The 23,477-nt window shown below is 36.7% G+C and overlaps 1 protein-coding gene across 1 annotated transcript in view; it reads left to right on the forward strand.

The window, feature by feature from the left end:
• Positions 1-498: 498 nt before the first annotated feature.
• RPRD1A (regulation of nuclear pre-mRNA domain containing 1A) overlaps positions 499-23,477 on the forward strand; it is a 72,688-nt gene continuing 49,709 nt past the window's right edge. The window contains exon 1 of the mRNA XM_039238887.1: positions 499-988. Coding sequence (XP_039094818.1) covers positions 838-988 — 151 coding nt within the window. The 5' untranslated portion in view covers positions 499-837. The remainder of the gene's footprint in view (positions 989-23,477) is intronic.

Raw genomic sequence — 23,477 nt, forward strand, 5'->3', positions numbered from 1 at the left:
CTGTCCCTCCCCTGCTCATGCTCTATCTCTCTTTCAAAAATAAATAAACATTAAAAATTAAAAAAAACCAGTTAAATACTTATGAATTCATATAAAGTATACACTTTCATATTAAAAAAAACAAATGTTATACTGTATTTTTCCCTCTTGAACTTAAAAAAAAACCTTTCTGATCCAACACTGGATTTATTAATCTTTTGAACTGCTGAATGTACTCTGTAATATGCAGTATTACAATATTTAGCCATTTAACTGTTGTGAATATATCATCTCTTTAGGGTTAGTGAGCCAGACAAAAAAAACCTAGCATACAGGTCCTTGGGCAAGCATGCGATTTCCCTAGCACTGATGGCAATTAGTGAAAGTGGAAGGTCACATGTAAGTTGTAATTTTAAAATATAATTTATCACGCCAAATAGTCTTCCAAATTGGCTGTACCAACTCACACGCCTATGTAGAGATTTTTAATCATTCCTTTCTTGGCAGAAACTTTTACCCTAGTAGGGTTCCACACAGGGTAAACCCCACTCCTTCCCAGGACCTGGCCCAAGCGCACGTGCCCACGTGCCTCCCTTGCGCCAGTTTTGGCCCCGCCCTTCCGCTCAGAGGTCCGGCCGCTCGGCCTCGCCTCTTCCGAGGGCGGGGCGTAGATCGGCCGTGACGTCACTGCCGGCCGGGCGCCATCTTGCTGGTCTGCGGCCGGTCTTGGATGTGGCGGCAGCAGTGGTGAGGGCGTGGGGAAGGGTGGGGTGAGGGGGCGAGGCCGCGGTGCGGGCGGCGAAACTCTCCTCCCCTCAGCCCCACCGCGTGGGACGGCGTGAACGCGGTGTCGGAGGGATGTCAGCCTTCTCTGAGGCGGCGCTGGAGAAGAAGCTGTCGGAGTTGAGCAACTCGCAGCAGAGCGTGCAGACCTTGTCCCTGTGGCTCATCCACCACCGCAAGCACTCCCGGCCCATCGTCACCGTGTGGGAGCGGGAGCTGCGTAAAGGTGAGTCGTCTCGCCACCCGGCCTGTTCCCTGGTGCCGCCGGGACTCCCTCCCCGCGAGCCCCGCTTCCCCGGCGACCCCAGCTCCCCGCCGCCCGGCACCGCCCTGCCCTGCGTGCCGGGCTTCCTGGCGTCCGCCGGCTAGGCGTGCGCTGCGCTTCGCGCAGAATCTACGGTTAGTAGGTATTGTTGCATAAGGAATGAAGGATTAAAACAGAACGAAACAGAACCCCTTCTGATTTAACACACGCAGTAACCAGGAGCTCAGGACCTTGCCTCTAATTGGGGCCAGACATTCAGGCAGTCAGATGTTTTTTTTTCATTCTGTAGGTTGTAATGGAGAGTAAGGGTGAAAAAAGGTGGAGTGGAAAGGAAAAGATTGGTGTGCGGATGGGAGTTAATTCCATCATTTCTCTGACACATCAGCTCAATCTTGAAAAATTAATAGAGGAGTCAGAATGTTAGAATTGGGGAATCTAAAATTTCCTCCATGCCTGATGCAGTGAAGGAACCCTGAATTTGTAGATTTTAGAGGACTAGCATTCGGCGAATTTATTAATTTCTATTTTGCGGTTGCCTCACCTGAAAATAAGGGAGTTACATTGCGTGACCTGAAGTCTTCTTGCTCTATGATTCTGTACATTTAGGGCAACGTGTTTGTTTTGCAAAACAGGAGTCCTGTAAATTAAGTTAACTTTTTTGAGCAGTAATCTGCTCTCGCTGAAATATTTCAGAGTCATTTCACTTCTGCAGAGCAACTTTATCTGTAAGAACTGATTGTATGTTAGTGACACTAAGAATAAAAAAATTCATTTGTTTAGAGTCTGGGTTTGCACCGTAATTCTTAATTCATTGCGTAGAAAGAACTGTGCACTTTTCGTTATTGCTTCAGACATTCTTGTGCATCGATATGATGGTTATTTATTAATTAGGGATTCTAACAGCCTTTATTAATCAAAATGGATGTTTGTTTACCGACCCATATGAAAGCTGTACGATGTGATGTATTAATATGAGAGCCAGAATGTGGCATTGGCTATAGAGCATGGAAACGAGCTGTCCTTTTCTTGTGTATTTGCTTGTGGTAACTCTCTTAGGAGAAATGGACCTTAGGGCCAGGTTTTTCAGTTCATGTGGTGTGTATGTATTGGCACTCAGGGAGGAATTCACCTTCTGTGAGTGGCCAGAAAGGTTTGAGAAACATAGACGTAAAGGTCTGGAAAATAGCTGAACTGTGAGAAGAAAGTAGTTGTCTTTGTTCCTGTACTTTACTAGATTTCAAAATAAGCAAAAAGGCTTATGCTTTTTTGGGGGTTAGAGGAGAGTATTAGAAACACATATAACCAATAAAGGATTGGTACCCAGACTATCTTAAGAACTACCAAAAATCAGTAGAAAAATGGCAGTACTACTAAATGTGTTCACATGACTGGAAACCTGAAAGGCCAATAAATAATACTTAATCTTACTCATCAGGAAAGAATAAACCAATGAGGTACCACTTTATACCCTTCAGTTTGCAAGAATTGGTGAAGATGACGAGGAACAGGAACTCTCCTACATTGCTGGTTGAAGTATAAAAAGGAGATAAACTCCATGGCTTCCTAATGAGGTTGAAGGTATATTATTCTTTGACCAGCAGTTCTCCTTCTAGGAATGTATTTTAGAAACTAATGCCTGTGCTCAAGGAATTATGTTTATTGTAGCTTCTTAGTAACAAACAGCTGAAACATCTCATTAGAGTATGGACAAATAATACTGAAATATTCACGGGATATAATACCGACCAGCAGTTTTCATGAATGGACTAGAGCTCCATGAAACAACATCATTGAATGAAAAAACAACAGACAAGCAAATTGTTGAGCCAAGAAAGAAGGTGCAGACCAATATCCCATTTGGTAAAGTTTGAAAATATGCAAAAGTAATTCTCTGCTTCATTCACAGATACTTGTTGTTACAGTTAGAAAAACATGCATAGTAATGATTAACATCACATTGCAAGATAGTGGTTACCGTAAGGGAGAGAGGAAGTGAAAATGGATCTGTGCTATCTTATACTAAATATATTTTTTTAAACATTTGATACATGTGGGAAAATGATTTGGGGTTGTTTCCATATGTTTAAATGCTTCATAATTAGAAAAAAATTAAAGGCCTATAAATAGATAACTGTAGGAGGAGAGTGGTGTTGGGTGATGATGGTGATGGCAGTAATGGTGGTAGTAGTGGTGGTGATCATGCTGCTGCAGCTACAGTTTTGTTTGGTCTTGGATTATCTGCCAAAAGTTTCCTTTCCTTGAGCTGACTGTACCTTTGTAAGGCAGAGCCTTTATGTTCCTCCAGCTTTGCAGTGTTTTGCCATCAACTTTTTTTTTTTTAGTGTTTATTTTTGAGAGAGAGAGCACGTGTGCCTGTGTGCAAGTCGGGGAGGGGCAGAGAGAGAAAGATTTCGAAACCTTCCTTCCCCAGGCTCGAAGGAGGGCTCAAACTCATGAAGTGGGAAATCAAGACCTGAACCGAAGTCGGACTCTTGACTGACTGAGCCATGTCAGCCCCCCTCCTTGTCAACTTTAGCATCCTCCATGGCCTGTAGCATAATGATAATAAGAATCATTGACTGAATGTCAGCGTTGTTTTAGCCATCTTACTGTAATATCTTGAATCCTCACATAATCTCTACAAAATAAATATTTATCAAAGGAATTGGCCAAATTTGAAGTAAAGAAGTCAATAAATAAAAACAGAACATTTTGTATTATGCTTGGCATTTTTTAGTTTCTTGAAGTGTTTAAAGAAGACAGATGTAACATTAGTAGGAAAAATTACTTTTCAAAATATAAGAATCAGGTAAAATGGTAATGTCACACATGGTAATTATTCAGTTATGAAGATTTCCTTTCTTGTTCTGCCTTCCTTATTTTTACCTCTTTTAAAGAAAGAATTTCAGGGGTGGGGCTAAAAAGAATTTCTGTTTGAAAGTATATATCCCAAGGCTTTTATGAAGACTATAAAGTAGCCATGTTTTTCCTGAGAAATGTGATAGAGTGTAACCAAAAAATGTGAGGATTTTGTTTTGTAACAGCTTTATTGAGATATAATTGACATGTCATACAATTCATTCATTTAAAGTGTACAGTTCAGTGGTTCTTAGTGTATCATAAAGTTGTGAGACCACCACCACAATCAATTTTAGAACATTTTCATCACCTAAAAAGAAACTCTATGCCTTTTAGCCTTTATACTCCAACCCTCTACTTTCCCCAGCCTCCTGCAACCATTAATTTATTTTGTCTCTATAGATTTGCCTGTTAGTATTTCGCTTAATGGAAGTGTACAACATGTCATCTTTTGTGATTGATTTCCTTTGATTGTTTTACAGGCTCATCCATGTTGTAGCATTTTTCATTCTTTTTTATGGCCAAATAATAATCCATTATGTGGATTTACCCATTCATCAGTTGATAAGACATTTTGGTTATTTCCACTTTTTGCTATCATGAGTAATATTGCTGTGAACATTTGCAGACAGATTTTTGTGTGGATGTGTTTTCATATTTTTCAGTACATACCTAGGGGTATAATTGCTAGGTCATACAGAAATTCTGTTTAACCTTCTGAGGAACTACCAGTCTTTTCCACAGTGACTGCTTCATACACTCCTACCAGAAGGGTATGGGGATCCAACTTTTCTACATCTCTGTGAACACTTGTATTACCTGTCTTTTTTATAGCCAACCTATTGGGTGTAAAGTGGTGTATGATTGTGGTTTTCATATGCATTTCCCTGATGGCTAAGGATATTGAGCGTATTTACATGTGCTTATGGCTATTTATATGTTCTCTTTGGAGAAATATTTGCTCAGATCTTTGCCCATTTTTACATTTTTTTAAAATGTTTGTTTATTTTTGAGAGAGGAGGAGGGGAAGGGCAGAGAGAGAGGGAAACACAGAATCTGAAGCAGGCTCCAGGCTCTGAGCTGTCAGCACAGAATCCAACATGGGGCTCCAACTCACAAGCTGCGAGATGGTGACCTGAGCTGAAATTGGACACTTAACCAACTGAGTTGGACAGTTAACCAACTGAGCCACCTAGGAGTCCCAAATTGATTTCATGTTAATGTAAAATAAAATAACATTTAGTAAAAGATAACGATATCCTACAAATATTAGGGATTGGAATGATTTACATTTTTGCATATCTTTATATCTGTCTTAATTGAAATCAGCTGGATCCTCATGTCTGCCTTTGCATTTAGTCTTGCCATATGGTATATCACATGATCTGGAATACACTACACATGTGAGAGAACTAGGCTGAAAAAGGCAAACAATGTCAAAGAAGAAAAAGGGTAAATAATGTCTTGGCATTATTGAGAAAATAGTTCTGACTTAATAGACTCTATGAAAACGTCTTGAGGACCCCCAGAGATCCACAGACATATACGGAGAATAGTCCCGTAAATTGGTAGTTGGATCAAGAGGCTAGGACACATTGCTTTGCCTTAAGCAGACATGTTCCTTCCAAAATATTAATTCCTGTACTACTCAGTGTAAACTTTAACTGAATTTATGAAATTTTCCTTTGTCTTAATTTTTTTAGGTTCTTTTTCCTGTGACATAGCTTTTTAAAGAAATTGTTCATTTGGTATTTTTGCTGTGGCAAAATTTTGTTTAAGCAAATTACCTTTAAGTTTCTAATAAAAATAAAGGTGTGCTTCTAGATTAAGCAAATAAAATGTAATCCATAGTTTTCTGTCGTGCTTTTGGATAAAATGATTTTTCATTTGAAATTGTCATTAAGTTAATTTGGTTGGTTTCCCTTATTTCCTAAATACCTTTTAAGGGAGCTTCTGCTCTGTTGCCAAATAAGGAGGGTACAGCAGGTAAGAGACACATCGCTCTCTTCATGGAGCTTACATATCAGTCAGGGAAATGGACTCTACTAAATTAGTAACTCCACTGTGATACAAAGAAAAACTGTAACTGGGAAACTAATCTAGGCAGTCAGGGAAAGTTTCTTTGACTTGAGATTTGAAATATGAGTAGAATGTAGTAGGAAATATACAAAATATATGGACAATTTTAACTGTTGCTTTAATTATTTGTGGTTTCATGTAGAACAAATGTTATTCGACATTGTAACAAGTCGACATTGTAACATAAATTACCATTTATGTAATTAAAAATTGTAAATTTTTAATGTTTTATGTTTACAAAGAACTTTGATTTAAGATATATATATACACACATACATATGTATATATTTATGTTTTTATTTTGGAGAGAGAGAGAGAAAGCATGACTAGGGAAGGGACAAAGAGAGGGGGAGACACAGAATCCGAAGGAGGCTCCAGACTGAGCTGTCAGCACAGAGTGCTACACCAGGCTTGGACGTGTGAACATTGAGATCATGACTTGAGCTGAAGTAACCAACTGAGCCACCAGGGCACCCCTAAGATATATATTTTTTAGTGTTTATTTTGAGAGAGAGAGAATGTCAAGCAGGCTCCATGCTCAGTGTGGAGCAGGATTCGCTGCTTGATCTCACAGACTGTGAGATCATGACCTGAGATGAAATCAAGAGTTGGACACTTAACTGACTGAGCCACCCATGCGCCCCTCAGATATTTAAAAATTTTTATGCTTATAAATGCATTAAGAGGATTATAATGATGAACTTTTTAGTTACCTTGCTGTCATCTAAGTCTTTTGGTCATTTTGGGTTCTGTAGCATAACTCTTGGCTGCTGTCAGGTACCTATAATTTTCTTTCACAGTTTTTTCTCAGTCCCTTCTTTAATAACTGAGAAATTAAGTAAAAGCTTTACTGTGCTTACGTTAGATGCTTGGACTTTGCTGGTGTATTAAAAAATACACAGATATATCTTAGTAATAACATGCACATAATGTAAAATTGAAAAGGGAAAAAAGGTTATCAAGAGGAGTAAGACTCCTTCCCGTTATTCTTCTCTGTTACCCACAGATTTTCCCTACCTGGAATCAATTTAACAATTTATATATTTTTCCAGAATTTTCTATGTATATACAGTCATATATAATTTTTTCTTTCTTGTTTAGACAAATGATAGAGTATTACATAGACCAACATAGAGACTTTGCTTTGCTTTTTTTCCCTTTTAATATATTTTTCAGATTGTTGCATATTTGTAAAAATGGTGTTGCCTCATTAAAGGAAATTACTGTGTTGTATTCTGTTTTTTTGGATGCACCAAAACTTATAACTGTTTCTTTATTGATGAACATTTAGGATGGGTCTGTTTTTTAAGTTTAATATATTTTAAAGATTAATTTATGTTACTAAATATTCTAGTTTTTTTCTTAGTGGTTTCTGCTGACTTAAGAGACCATGATAGAAATGGTTAGGCATCAGTGTATTGCACCATTTTTTTAAGTTCATTTTTATCCCTATCTGTTTGATATGTCTTTTATCATAAATTAAGTTTTTATGTGTATTTGGTATATTTCTAGACTGTCATTCTGTTTCATTTATGTGTCTACCTATGTACCACTATACTGCTCTCTGTTTTCATATCTGCTAGGACATTTCCCCATCCCACTTCTTCCTACTCTGCCCCCTGCAGATTGGTCTTTTAACTCTAGAATCAACTTGTCATTTACAGGGGAAAAAAACATTTTAGTGTTTTTGGAGCTACATTTCAGTTTATACATTCGCTTAAAGAGAATTCACACCTATTTATTTATTTATTTATTTATTTTTTTTGCCGAATTCACACCTTTTTAATGGCAAATCATCTTAAGCCGAGAACCATGCAATCTTACTCTAAATGTATTTATTATAATTCTTTAAATAAGTGGTTTTTAAATTTGTTTAAATATCAGTTCTTGATATTTTATAAGGGTTTATGAAGACTGTTGTGCAATGCACACTTAAAATAACTTCATGCTAATTGTATCTTGTTTAATTCTAGTACAGACTAATAGAAGGATGTGTCAAAGGATTAAGCTACATTTTGCAAAAAGACTTAAAACTGAAAAAATATTTTTTGTGAATTGAGAAAATGGCTTGCCTTGGTTGATTTTTGTGATGGCATGCTTTGGTCTAGGTCAAGGAACATCATTCTCCTTCAGGAGTGTGGCTTAAAATCCTGATCTCTCCAGCAGTCTTTGGTTCAATAGTATTGGCACAAATCGTATTATGTCCTGTATTCTGTTTTATATATTATTTTTTTTAATTTTTTAATGTTTTATTTATTTCTAGGAGAGAGAGAGACAGCATGAGCAGAGGAGGGTCAGAGAGAGAGGGAGTCACAGACTCTGAAACAGGCTCCAGGCTCTGAGCTGGCAGTCAGCACAGAGCCCGNGGGTGGCTCAGTCGGTTATGCGTCCGACTTCGGCTCAAGTCATGGTCTCATGGTTTGTGAGTTTGAGCTTTCTGCTGTCGGCACAGACCCTGCTTCGGATCCTCTGTTCCCCTCTCTTTCTGCCCTTCCCCAGATCATTCTCTCTCTCTCTCTCTCTCAAAAACAAATAAACTTAGGGGCACCTGGGTGGCTTAGTCGGTTAAGCGTCCGACTTTCGCTTAGGTCATGATCTCGCGGTTTGTGGGTTCGAGCCCCGTGTCGGGCTTTGTGCTGACTGCCAGCTCAGAGCCTGGAGCCTATTTCAGAGTCTGTGACTCCCTCTCTCTCTGACCCTCCCCTGCTCACGCTGTCTCTCTCTCTTTCTCTCTCTCCTAGAAATAAATAAAACATTTTAAAAAAATTTAAAATAAAGGAAATTTATTTAGGTAGTCAAGGACTTTATTTTTGCTGATCAGAAAATTCAGTTTTCTTAGCAGAGTATCATGAATTATATTGTCTTGAACAACACTTAATGATGATTAATTTTATGTGTCACGCTGACTGGGCCTTGAGGCAGCTAGATATGGGTCTTACAGTATGTTTGTGAAGTAATTTCTGGAAATTGAACATTTGAATGTGTAGACTGAGTAAAGCAGATTGCCCTCCTTCAATGTGAGTTGACCTCCATCAGTTGGAGGCCTGAATAGAACAAAAATGCTGACCATCCTGTGAGTAAGAGAGAACTCGTCCTGCCTGACCATTCTTCCTTGCCTTTGGACTCACACTGAAACACGGACTGGACTCTTTCTGCGTCTGGAGCTGCTTTCAGGCCTGAACCACACCTTCAGCTCTCATGGGTCTCCAGCTTCCTGACTACAGGTCTTGGGACTTGTCAGCTTCCATAATCTTATAAACTACTGCCTTTTAATATTAGAATCTCTTTATATGTATATACACACACATTTTGTTGGTTACGTTTCTCTGGAGAACCCTCAGTAATATGGCAACTTTATCTGGATTTACTACGATTTAGTTAGTAATACTGTCAACTATATTAATTGTGGATTTAATCCAAGTAAGTCACTGTTTGAGAATTTTAAAAAAAGCAGTTGATGTGCTATAACTAGAACATAGTTATAGCACATAGAAAATTCTTAATGACTAAAAATAATTTCATTTTATGTGTTTCTGATTTGGTGCTTGAGATGTTAAGTGTATTTTTCTACCATCAATATGCTGATGACTCAGTGATCCCTTTTTTTTAGCTCCTGTTTCAGTGTTACTGAATAGTATTTCTTGAGCACTACAAACTCACCTTGCACAAAGCAACCCTTTATGTCATCTTTCCCCACTCTCATCCTACTGTTGCTCTTTTTGGCTTTCCTGTCCCAGGGAAAGACATTACCGGCCACCAGTTGCCTAAGCTCAGAACTTTACTACCTTTGGATTGGCCCCTGGCCATACATGCCTCACCTTCAGCTATTTTGTTGCTATTTTAGCATTCTCTGCTAACACCTTTGCAGAAGCCTCCCATCTGATTTCTTTGTATTTAGCCTCTTCAACCATTCACTTGTCTTCCTTACTAATGTTAACATAGAATTAATTACCATATGATCCAGTAATTCCACTTGTAAGTGTATGTTCAAAAGAGTTGAAATATTCAAGGATTCAAACATAGTATTTTACGAGAATGCTTATAGGAGTGCTATTCACAGTAACCTAAAGGTGGAACAGCCTGAATGTCTGTCAATGGATGAATCAATTTATGTGGTGAAATGAAATTCATGCAATAGAATAATATTCAGCAATTAAGTAAAAGGAATGAAAAGCTAATTCTGCCATAATGTGAATGAACTGCAAAAACATGTGAAGTGAAAGAAACCAGACACAAAGGGTAACATTTTATGATTCTATTCATATGAAATATCCTGAGTGGTTAAATCCACAGAGATAGAAAGTGGTTGTCAGGAGCTGAATGGAGACAGCTGACCTGGTTGGCAGGGGAGGAATGGAGAACGGATGACTGTTTAATGTGTATGAGGTCGTCTGGGGGCATGACAGAAATGTTTTGGAACTAAATACTGTATAGGTGATGGTTGTGGAACTTGATGAGTGCACTAACTGCTGCTGAATTAGACACTTTAACATGGTTAATTTTGTTATGTAATTTCTCCTCAAAAAAAAAAAAAGCTATAAACATCTTGCATCTTTATGTGTCTTTGTGCTTTTATTCTGCCCTGTCTCCTAGCCTCCAGGCTCTGGTGTCTGCTCCTCTCTGCAGCTTCCCCTAGTCTCCAGGAAGAGTTAATTATACATCTGTAGTCCCTAATCCTTTATTGGGGGTGAGGTTTTTTGGGAATAAAAATTCCAGTTAATATCCTAAATTTATAATAGTCTAGTTTGAATTATTACCAACTTTTCTTCAATAGCATACAAAAACTGTTCCTATATAACTCTCTTCTCCTTTTATGTTATTACTGTCACAAGTTACATCTTATAAGTTGTGTGCCCATCAAAAGACTTAATTACTGTTTTATGTATTTGTTTAAGTCATATAGGAAACAAAAAGAGGGTTACAGATCAAAACATAAATTAATACTGGCTTTTATATTTAATTATGTAGTTAACCTTTACTGATCATCTTTATTTATATGGCTTCTAGTTACTCTCTAACATCCTTTCATTTCAGCATGCAGTAGTCTCTTTAGCATTTCTTGTGGGACTGATGTACCAGCGACAAAATCCTTCAGCTTTTGTTTAGGTTAATATGTCTTATTTTCTCCTTTAGTACTGAAAGATACTTTTGCCATATTTTCAGCATTTTTTTTAACATGGCATCTTTTGGCCTCCGTAGTTTCTGATAAATTGGCTTTCCTTATTACTCAGTCTTATAGAGTCTTCTTTGTACATGAAAGTGAGTCATTTCTTGCTGTTTTCAAAATTCTTTGTCTTAAAGTTTGATTATGTGTCTCAGTGTGGATCTCTTTGAGTTTATCCTACTTAAAGATCGTTGAGATCCTTGGATTTGTAGACTCATGTCTTTCCTAGATTTGGGGGCATTTTTGTTTCTTCAGATATTCATTATGTACCCTCCTCTCTTTTTCTGGGATTACTGTAATGTGAATGTTTGTTGTATTGATGGTGTGCCACAAAACCCTTAGGTTCTGTTCATTTATCTTCATTCTTTTTCTTACTGTTCTCCAGACTCCCATTTCAATGGACTTCTCTTCAAATTTGTTGGGTCTCCTAACTCTGACATCAAGTGCTTGCTACTGCTTTTCTTATAGTACTTACTGTACTGTATTTTAATGGTTCTGTATTGAGTTTCCTATTACTAGAGGACTGAGCCTATTTCTTTGTTGCCTCAGAATCTAGCGTGAAGTAGTCAGTAAGTACGTGATGAGTTAATGAATGTCGGAAAGTATGTAGAATCTGAGATTTTTAGAGCTCGGAAGGACTATTAAAGAGTGTTTTGCTTTTAAACAGTTTCTTTTGAAGATAGTGCCTGATTTAGGAACTTCCAATATTTTAATACAAATAATGAGTTCCAGTTATGAACTCTTACTGAGAAAGACTTGGAAAATTTCCAGCATTTTCAGTCTGTCATACTGTGCTGCTTTCCCCATATTTGTCAGTTCTTAGAGTAGTGGTTCTTAAAGTGTGGTCAGTGGATCACCAAGACCGTTTTTAGGGAATGTATGAGTCTACAAGATAAAAGTTACTTTCATAATACTTCTAAGATATATTCCCTCTTTTGGCTGTGTTGGCATTTGCTGTGATAGTGTAAAAAGCAGGTGTGAGTGAAAAGGGGTAGTGCCTAAATATTAATCAAGGCAAAGGGACCACTCTATTAACATTAATTGTACTTTTCACATCACATTCACAGCTAAAAAATATATCACATTCCTGACTGCTTAGCAAAGCAGCACACATTAGTAATACTCTGTGTGTATGCACACACGTGCACATTTCTTTATTGTGGTAAAGTATATGTAACAAAATTTAATGTTTAAAAAAATTTTTTTAATGTTTATTTTATTTTTGAGAGAGACACAGAACCTGAGTGGGGAAGGGACACACAGAGCAGGAGACATAGAATCTGAAGCAGGCTCCAGGCTCTGAGCTGTCAGCACATAGCCCGGTGCGGGGCTCTAACTCACAAACCACAAGATCATGATCTGAGCCGAAGTTGGATGCTTAACCGACAGAGCCACCCAGGCACCCCAGAATTTAATATCTTAATGTTTTTTCTTGGTCTTTTTGTGGTAGTCAATGCATAATATACATTTACCATTTTAACCATTTTTTTAAATGTGCAGTTCAGTGGCATTATGTACTTTCACATTGTTTTGCAGCTGGCATCACCATCCATCCCAGACCTTTTTTCATTTTCCCAAACTTAAACTCCAAACCATTTAAAAAATAACTCCCTGTTCTCTCCTCTTGCAGCCCCTGGCAACCACCCTTCTATACTGTCTATAAATTTGGCTATTGTAGGCTCCTCATATAAATGAAATCATTGAGTGTGTGTGTGTGTGTGTGTGTGTGTGTGTGTGTGGCTTATTTAACTTAGCATAACCTCATGGTTCATCCATGTTGTAGCATATGTCATAATTTCTAAACTGTTTCAGGTTGAATAGTATTCCGTTGTATGTATATACCGTATTTTATTTGTTCAGCTATTGATGACACTAGAGTGGCTCCCACCTGGCGGCTATTGTGTATAATGCTGTTGTGAACATGAGTGTACAAATATCTGTTTGAATTACTTCATTTCTTTTTAGTATGTACCCAGAAGTGTTATTGTTAGGTCATAATGATAATTCTATGTTTAATTGTTTGAGGAACCACTATGCTGTTTTCCATGGTGGTTGCACCATTTTACGTTTCCACTTGCTGTGTGTACCATGGTTCTAATTTCTGCACATCTTTGCCAGTGCTTGTTATTTTTTGTGTTTATTTAGTTGTTTTTTGGTTTTGTTTTTTTAAAATAATCCTAATGAACGTGGAGTGGTATCTGCTTGTGGTTTTAATTTGTATTTCCATAATGACTAGTGATGACTCACTATGTAAGGATTTATTCTGGGCTAGTATTTTGTTCCATTCATCTCTATGCCTGTCCTTATGCCTAATACCATACTGTTCCAATTTCTGTAGCTTTCTAGTGAGTTTTTCAGTCAGGATGTGGGTTTTCCAGTTTTAACTTACTTTCTAAGATTCTTTTAGTTTTTTGGGATCACTTGAAAATCTATATGAATTTTAGGATGGGTCTATTTCCGCAAAAATTTAATTAGGGGTTTAATACGGTTTGCATTTAATCTGTAGGTCTCTTTGAGTAGTATTATCTTTACAATGTTAAGTATTCCAACCCATGGACATGGGATATGTTTTAATTTATTTATGTCTTCTTTCATTTCTTTCAGCAGTATTTTGTAGTGTTCAGTGTACGAATCTTACACCTGCTTGTTTAAATTTATTTCTAAGTATTTTCTTGTTTTTATCTGATTATAAATGGAATTGTTGTCTTTAGTTTCCTTTTTGGGTTGTTTATTGTAATTTATAAGAACTGAGTTTTGAGTGCTGATTTTGTATGCTGTAATTTCGCTAAATTTATTAGGTTTGTTTTTATGGAATCTTTAGGGTTTTCTACAAGTAAATCATATCTCTGAATAAGATATTTGGGGAACTTGCAAGTGTCACCTTGAGCCTGGCAACTTCCCGGTACTTTTATACACTTTTCCAGTGAAACCAATAATGATAACTACAAATGTGACTTTTGATACTGCCTAATGAAATGTTTCAACACTTGGAATGTCTGTGTAACTCTGAATCCGTATTTTTCAGAAGACCAGTGCATGATGTTACAAAATTATGTAATTTGTTGGGTTTTGTTGTAGTTTCAAAAAAGAATGTCCACAATTATCTGTAATAGCTATTAAAATACTCTCACCACTGATAATGTGGGAGGAACGCTTCTTTTCATTATTTCCACCGAAAACTGTGTTATCACAGTCTATTTAATAGAGAGCAGTTAGGAGAATCCAGCTGTATTCTCTTGAGCTGGACCTTTGCGAAAATGTAAAACGGGACTCTTTTCACTTTAAGTTTTAGAAGTACATTTTTAAACATGTTATATTAACTTGTAATATTTTATGTATAAATAAACTGATACATATTTTAAAGTTCTTCTGTTTTAATTTCTAATAAGGTAAGTATTGGTAGGTATAAGCTATGTGAACGCTGTGTAAACAAAATCTGTTTGGTGGTGTCCTCAATAATTTGTAAGAGTATGAAGGGGTCCTGACCAGAAAGGTTGAAAATTGCTCTCAGATTAATAGAGACCATGAGTGTTTTATGTTATTAGTTTTGTTTTATTTAATTTTAATCTTGTCTGATTTAACATAGTAATTTTTTAAATTTTTAACACTTTAGGTTTTCAGATCCTTTTGGGGTTAAATCAGTGAAATTGCTATTAATGTCTATAAATATGTACATAAATACTGTCTGAAGTTTCTTCCAGTTACCCTCTTTTGGAAGTTAGCCTTGAAACTAGAGGAATTAATGTGAATTTAAAAAAATATTGTTTGTTTTTAGGTAATTATAGATTCATATTCAGATGTAAGAAATAATACAGAGAGATCCTGTGTAGCCTTTGCCAGCTTCCCCCAGTGTTAACACCATGCAGAACTATTTTTTTATAATTTCAAAACGTATATCTAAAATGTTCATATAATTTTACATTTAGTCCATGATGCCTTTGGAGTTGATTTTTGTATAAGGGGTGAAATTTAGGTCAAGGTTCAGTTTTTGCATATGGATATTCAGAATCTCCAGTACAATTTGTTCAAAGGCTGACTTTTTTTTCATTGAATTCCTTCTGCACCTTTGTTAAAATTGACTTGGATTTATTTGTAGGAGTCTTTTTCTGGGTTCTGTATTCTATTGATCCATGTGTCTTTCCCTCTCCCAATAAATACCACACATAGTCCTTATTATAACTATAATAAATCTTGAAATTGAGTAAAGTTATTCCTTCTATATTTTTCAAAATTATTTTAGCTATTCTAGTTCCTTTGTTCTTTTATATAGACTTTAGAATATTCTTGTCTATATCAATAAAAATTATTTTGATGGGATTTTGATAAGGATTCTTTAATGTTGTATATGACTGTAGGGAGAATAGATACGTTTATTACTTTGAGTCTTCCAGTCCCTAAACATAACATACCTTCCCATTTCTTTACCAACTGCCCAGAGCCTGCTTGGGACTCTCTTTCTCTGACTCTCCCCCACTTGTGTGTTTGCTCTTTCTCTCTTTCTAAAAAATAAATAAGCTTTTAAAAAAGTATTTATTTTATTTTATGTGACCTTGCTGAACATACTTATTAGTTGTAGGAGTTTTTTGGTAGGTTTCTTTGGGATTTTCTGTGTAGACATTCATGTCGTCTGCAGATGGGGATGGTTTTAGTTTTTCATCTTTGACCTCTGCGGTTTTCCTTTTTCTTACGTTGTTGAACTTGCTAGCATGTCAAGCACTGTGTTGAATAAGAATGATGAGTGGACATCCTTGTCTTTTTCCTTAGTGTCTTTTTTTGCAGTGTTTCGCCATTACATTACAGTGCTAGCTGTAGTTTTATTTATTTTATTTCATTTTTTAATGTCTTATTTATTTTTGAAAGAGAGAGACAGCATAAGCAGGGGAGGGCCGGAGAGAGAGGGAGATACAGTATCTGAAGCAGGCTCCAGGCTCTGAGCTGTCAACACAGAGCCCGATGCGGGGCTCGAACCCATGAGCTGCGAGATCACATCCTGAGCCGAAGGCAGATGCTTAACCAACTGAGCCACCCAGGCGCCCCCGTAGTTTTATTTTTAGATTCTGTATCAAGTTGAGGAACTTCCTCTATTCCTGGGTTTTGAAAGATATTAAAATGTTGATGAACTTTGTGAAAAGCCTTTTTTGCATCAATTGATCTTGTAATTTTTTTTCCTTTAGCATGTTAATATGGTGTATTATGTTGATTAGTTTTCAGATCTTTTTTTAAATTTTTTATAATGTTTTACTTATTTCTGAGAGACAAGAGAGAGACAGTGTGAGCAGGGGAGGGTCAGAGAGGGAGATACAGAATCTGAAGCAGGCTCCAGGCTCTGAGCTGTCAGCACAGAGCCTGATGCGGGACTCGAACCCATGAGCTGTGAGATCATGACCTCAGCTGAAGTTGGACGCCCAACTGACTGAGCCAACCAGGCGCCCTGATCAGTTTTCAAATCTTGAACCAGCTGTGTATCCCTACAATAAATCCCACTTGTTTGTGGTTGTGAATTCTTTTTATATATACATACATACACACCCATATATACATATATACACACACATACAAATATACATAGCTGAATTCTATTTGCTTATATTTTGTTAAGGTTATTTACATCTGTATATCTGTATTTATGAGGACTGTTGGTCTGTAGTGGGTGTGTGTTTGTTTTGTGTGCATGTGCACAATTGTGTGCCTTGTTTTGAAATCAGAGTGGCACTGACTTCATAAAATGAATTGAGATTTGTTCCCCTATTTTCTGGAAGAGATGTAGAATTTTTAAAAATTTTCTTTAAATGTTTGATAGAATTATTTGGCAGAGAAACCATCTGGATCTGGAGATTTCTTTTTTTGGGAATTTAAAAATTGCATATTCAATTTTATTAATTGTTATAGAGCTATTTTGGCTTTCTGTATTATATTGGGTGAGTATGCAGTGGTTTGTGTATTTTTTGAGGAACAAGAGTCCATTTTGTCTAAGTTGTTAATTTATGTGTCCGGGGTTGTTCATTGTATGCCCTTATTATCTTTATTGTCCTTTTAATGTCCACAGATTCTATACAGGTATTCCTGGTATTGAAAATTTGTGTTTTCCTTTTTTTCCCTTGTCATTCTTGGTAGAAGTTTATCAGTTGAATCCATATTTTCAAAGAAGCAACTCTGATGCTCAACATTATTAATCATTAGGAAAATGCAAATCAAAACCACAATGAGATAACATCATCCACCTGTTAGAATGGCCATCATCAAAATGAGAAGAGATAAATGATGGAGAGGATGTGGAGAAAGGGAACCCTTGTGCACTGTTGGTGGGATTATAATCTGGTACAGTTACTACGAAATTAAAAATAAACTAAAAAGTTAAAATTGGAGGGTTCCCTGGGTGGCTCTGTTGGTTAAGAGTCCGATTTCAGCTCAGGTCATGATCTCACTACTTGTGAATTCAAGCCTTGTGTTGGGCTTTGTGCTGACAGCTCAGAGCCTGGAGCCTGCTTTGGATTCTGTGTCTCCCTCTGTGTCTCTGCTCCTCTCCCGCTCACGCTGTCTCTTTTTCTCAAAAATAAATATTAAAAAAATTTTTTTGAGGGGTCCCTGAGTGGCTCAGTCAGTTAAGTGTCTGACTTCTGCTCGGGTCATGATCTCACGGTTCATGGGTTCGAGCCCTGCATTGGGCTCTGTGCTGACCACTAGCTCAGAGCCTGGAGCCTGCTTCAGATTCTGTTTCTCCCTCTCTCTCTGACCCTCCCCTACTCACGCTGTCTCTTGTCTCTCTTGCAGAAATACATAAAACATTAAAAAAATTAAAAACAAAAAATTTTTAAATTGAAATTAAAATGGATTTAAAAATTAAAAATAAAGCTATCATATGACACAGCAGTTCCACTTCTGGAATATATCTAAAGGAAATGAAAACGCCAACTTGAAAAGATATCTGCACCCCCATATTAATAATATCAGCATTACTTACAATCGCCATACATAGAAACTACCTAAATGTTTATCATTAGATGAATAGATAAAGAAATTGTTTTATATATACACAGTGGAATACTATTCATCCATAAAAAATGAGGAAATGCTACCATTAACATGAATGGACCTGGATGGCATTATGCTAAGTGAAATAAGTCGGAGAAAGACAAATACTGTATGATCTTATTTATATGTTAATAAACAAACAAACCGAAACTCTGCAAAAAGAGATCAATCCTTGCATGGTTACCAGAGGTGGGAATGGTGGGAAGGGGTATTGTAAGGAGATGATCAAGGGGTACAAACTTCCAGTTAGAAGGTAAATAAGTACTAGCGATGTAATATACAACATGGTGACTATAATTTACCTTCCTGTGTTATATAAATCGAAGTTACTAAGAGTAAATCCTAAGAGTTCTCATCCTAAGGAAAAAAAATTTTTTTTTTGCATCTGTATGTGATAATGGATATTAAAACTTACTGTAGTATGCATTTCACAATATAAGTCAAAACATTGCGCTACACACCTTAAACTTTATGTACAGTGATTATGTCAATTAAGTCTCAGTAAAACTGGTGGAGAAAATAGCTCTCTGTTTCATTGATTTTTTCCCCCTATTTTTGTTTTCATTTTCATTAATTTCTGCCTTTTTTAATCTCCTCATTCTGTTTCTTTGGGCTAATTTTGGTCTTACTATTCTTGTGTTTTTGACGTGGGAGTCTATTGTATTTTATTTTTTTTAATGTTTTATTTATTTCTGAAAGAGAGAGAGAGAGACAACGTGAACAGGGGAGGGTCAGAGAGAGAAGGAGACACAGAATGTGAAGCAGGCTCCAGGCTCTGAGCTGTCAGCACAGAGCCCGACGCGGGGCTCGAACCCATAAACCGTGAGATCATGACCTGAGCCAAAGTTGGATGCTTAACCGACTGAGCCACCCAGGCGCCCCTGGGAGTTTAGATTATTGATTTGGGACTTGTTCATTTTTTCCGATTTATGTATTTAGTGCTAACGTTTCTCAGCCCTGCCTCAGCTTTAGCCTACCAATTTTGATATGATATCTTTTCAGTTTATTTACATCCATTACTTGAAGTGTTCCTATGATGGCTTCCTTAAAATATTCGTCAGATAATTCTCATACCTCTGTCATTGTAGTGTTAGCGTCTATTGATTGTCCTTTTTCATTCAGTTTGAGATCCCTCTGGTTCTTGGTATAATGAGTGATATTTGATTGATTCATATTTTCTTTTTGAGAGCGTGTGTGTGTGTGTGTGTGTGTGTGTGTGTGTGTGTGCGCGCGCAAATGGGAGGTGTGGAGGGAGAGAGGGAGAATCTCAAGCAGGCTCCACGCCCAACTTGGAGCCCAGCACAGGGCTGGATCTCACAAGTGTGAGATCATGACCTGAGTCAAAATCAAGAGTTGGACCTTTAATTGACGGAGCCACCTGGGTGCCCCTTATTCATAATTTTTTGTATGTATTATATTTTAAAACTTTGGACTTTATTTAATCCTGTTTTATCTGGATTTCTATGTTACTAACCCATCAGGGGAAGGAAGTACTCTTTGTTACCTTTGAGTGCCAGTGAGAGTTTGGCTGACACCAAACAGAGTAAGAGGTTAAGAATGTGTGGCCTTAGTATTGCTGGGCCATGGTGAAAGTCCCCACTCTTCACTGGCCTTCTGTGACACCATCTCAGGGGGAGTGCCTCCTTACCGCTGGGTAGGGCTGGAAATCCAGGCCTTTCTAACTTTGCCTTCTCTGACACCACTCTGGAGAGGTGTTAGTCTCTGCATCACAACCTGGTTTCCGACTTAGCCTTTGCTGGTATGGATGTGAGTGGGGCACAGTTTTGTGTTTTGTTTTGTGTTTTTGTTTTTCCCCTGTCATGTTTGGCTGAGGTAGATTGATTATTGCCTAAAAGTCTTCTATCTTTCTAGTCTGTCCTTTTCTTGATCCTTTGGATAAAGTGAGGTTTGTGTTGGAACTCTTTACGTCAGCATCCGTTAGGATTTCTGGGTTGCTGACTTTTTCAACTCCCAATCTAAGATAAAGGCAAAAAGAAAACCCCAAGAGCTCATTTTTTATTGTTCTTTGGGTTGCAGGGTCCCTAGCCTGTCTGCTGCCTTTACGTTTGTTTTATTTATAATGTCCAAGATTTATAGTTTTTCTCTGTAAGAGAAATAGGGAAAACTACATCTGCTCTTTTATCTTCCTAGAAGCAGAAGTTCCCTACAAAATTGGACTTTATATATATATTGGAATTGGGACACATCCTTTTTCCTGGTATTTTTACCAGCATGTTTTTTGTCTGAGATATTACAAGTTACTTTCTGGTTTGCATCTTGTAGTAGTATTTTAACAAGCTTATTTTAATATAACTGCTAAACGCTTTTACTTTTTATTGTTTTAAAATACACGCTTGTAAAATTTAAAACAGCACAGTAGCATTTAAAATTGTTAAGTAAGAATTTATTACAAAGAGGCCAATTATCTGCAGATTAATTTGTAAATTTAGTGCAGTTTATTAGAAATGTGTTCTTTTACAAGACTTTTAAAGCTAAATCTAGAGGTCAGTTGGGAAAAGTAAATGTAGAGGAGGAGCCAGAGCAATTTTTAATTTTTATTTTGTGAATTTTGACAACTTTGAAGGGAAAACAGTAATGAATGTATTGTGCACAGACTGTAAAGGCACTGAAGTTAGAATTCTGAGTATGATGTTGATACAGAAATAAAAATATATATAGAAGGAAGAGTAGAGATTTATGAAGAAATCCATTTTATGAAGTAATTTGGTAATTACTAATTTGGTAAAATAGGCACTTTAAATTCATGAGGAAAAGGCTGGAATATTAACAACTGATTCTTAGATCTGTACTTGATACCATGTATAAAATTTAAAGCTACAATGAAAAAAAGATCAACTGTGGAATCTTGTAAGGAAAACATGTTTATAGTTATTTCTAGTCTTGCACTGTGAAAAGATTTTCTAAATAAGATACAAGAGGTCTTGTAGGAAATAGATTTGGTTAATAAAATTATAAAATCATTGACCATAGAAAATATCAAGTTTTAATACGTAGTTATAAGAAAATAGTCAATATGTATTTTTTAATTCAAATATAATTAACATACAGCGTTATTTTAGGCTTCCAGTATAATGATTCAACAGTTATATATATTTCTTCATGCTCATCATAGTAAGTGTACTCTTAATCCCTTTTATCTATTTCATCTACCCATCCACCCTCCTCTCCCCTAGCAGTCACCGGTTTGTTCTCTGTATTTAAGAGTTTGAGTTTATATTTGTCTCTCTTTTTCTTTGTTTTGTTTCTTAAATTCCATATATGCGCGAAATCATATGGTATTTTTCTTTCTCTGACTTATTTAATTTAGGATTATACCCTCTGAGTCCATCTGTGTTGCAAATGGCAAGATTTTATTCCAAAGTGTATCCATCATCTTTATTCATTCATCCACCATTGAACACTTAGGTTGCTCCCATAGCTTGGCTATTGTAAATAATGCTGCAGTAAACATAGGGGTGCATGGGTCTTTTGGAATTAGTGCTTTTGTTTTCTTGGGTAAATACCTAGTAGTGGAATTACTACATAATATGGTAATTCTATTTTTTTATTTTTTGAGGAACCTCCATATTGCTTTCCACAGTGGCTGTGGGAATTCCACAGTATTATTTTTAAAATGTTATTTTTAAAGGAGCAAAAAAATTTTAGTCCCAATCCTACTATAGTAGCATAAGGTGAACAAACCATATGGTGTGTATTCTAACAGAACTCTTCCAGTTGACAGTGTCTTTTATAGTGATCCGATGGTTCAGGATGAAGTTTGATCTTTTTAAGATTTTAAAAATTCATTTGTTGCATATATCAAAATAAAAAAATTTAAAGTTATTTCAGGAACTTGAATTGATTTTAACCTATTAGACTGGGAAAGATGTCCATTTGCTTGGGTCTAGATGGAGGTGTGTTTGCTCGTTTGTTTTTACCAAACATTGAAATAGGAGAGACCGTGGTTAAATGCATGTACAGGACAAAGTCATATTGGTGGAACACCAAATCAACACCACCCAAAAGGCCTTTTCAGCACGTAGTTCAAGTTAACTGTTTAATATATAAATCATGTATTTTCCTTTAATTACTTAATTCTTTGTTGGTAACTCTCGACCCACACGCCTCCCCAAATTATTTCTTGGTTTTCCTTCAAAGTAGGTCTATCTATTGTGTTCGTGTTTGTGTGAATATATATAACTTAACACTATGTCTGAGACGTCTGTTGAAATATCTTTCCATATCAGTATATAAATCTGTCTCGTTTTTGAACAGTTGTAGAAGTATTGGATTATATGGATATACCATGATTTATTTTGTCATTTCTTGTTGTTGTCATGAGTATCCTTAATGATTTCTGTGTGCATTTATGAGAATGTATCCGTAGGGTAAATTCCTAGACATGAAATTTGCAGGGTCAAGGGGTTTGTATGTCTACATTTTTCATCGATATTGCCAAATTATTTTTCTGAGGGGTTGCACTGATTTATTAACCACCAATGTCTGAAGGTGTCTAAAGGCGATAATCTTACTCATACTTTTGGAGACTTTAGTATCAGACTTTCATCTTGATCATTCTAATAGGTGAAAAATGAAGATTGGTTTTAATTGCTTAGTATTTGTGTTTCTTTGACCTTTCCATTCATACTACCCCGTTTTTCTATAGGTGGTTGATTTGTGAGAACCCTACAATGAAGGGGGAGATAAAAAAAATATTTGAATTCAATACATTTAAAATAAGCAAGATTAGCCGAATCTGTAAGAAAGTTTGTCTTTCATAGTCTGAATTTGAAGTTGAGGTTTTTGAGAGCACTGTGATTTAATTACATTTGTTTCCCCTTCTGTTGTGCTGGGCGAGGTAAAGACCAGGAACCAACTTAGTAGAGCAGATAAAGGCACAGGTCTAGGACAAAAGTTATTTACTAATAACTGAACAAGTTTTGTTTTGTTTTTTGTTTTTTAATTTTTAAATCCTTTTATTTGTTTTTGAGAGAGAGAGACACACACAGCATGAGCAGGGGAGGGTCAGAGAGAGAGGGAGACACAGAATCTGAAGACAGGCTCCAGACTCTCAGCTAGCTGTCAGCACAGAGCCCGACGCGGGGGTCAAACCCACGAACCGTGAGATCATGACCTGAGCCGAAGTCGGACGCTTAACCGACTGAGCCACGCAGGTGCCCCGAGAACAAAGTTTGAAACAACTGCTGGGTTTGATTCCTTAGGATGACCGTGACAGTTGTTGCTTTCGATGGAACTTAGTTTTGTTGGGAAGCATTAGATTAAATAAAAATATCATTGGAGGGGCGCTTGGATGGC

Source organism: Hyaena hyaena, unplaced genomic scaffold, assembly GCF_003009895.1.
Source record: "Hyaena hyaena isolate Hyena2069 unplaced genomic scaffold, ASM300989v1 scaffold_150, whole genome shotgun sequence".
In the NCBI taxonomy this organism is placed as follows: Eukaryota; Metazoa; Chordata; class Mammalia; order Carnivora; family Hyaenidae; genus Hyaena; species Hyaena hyaena.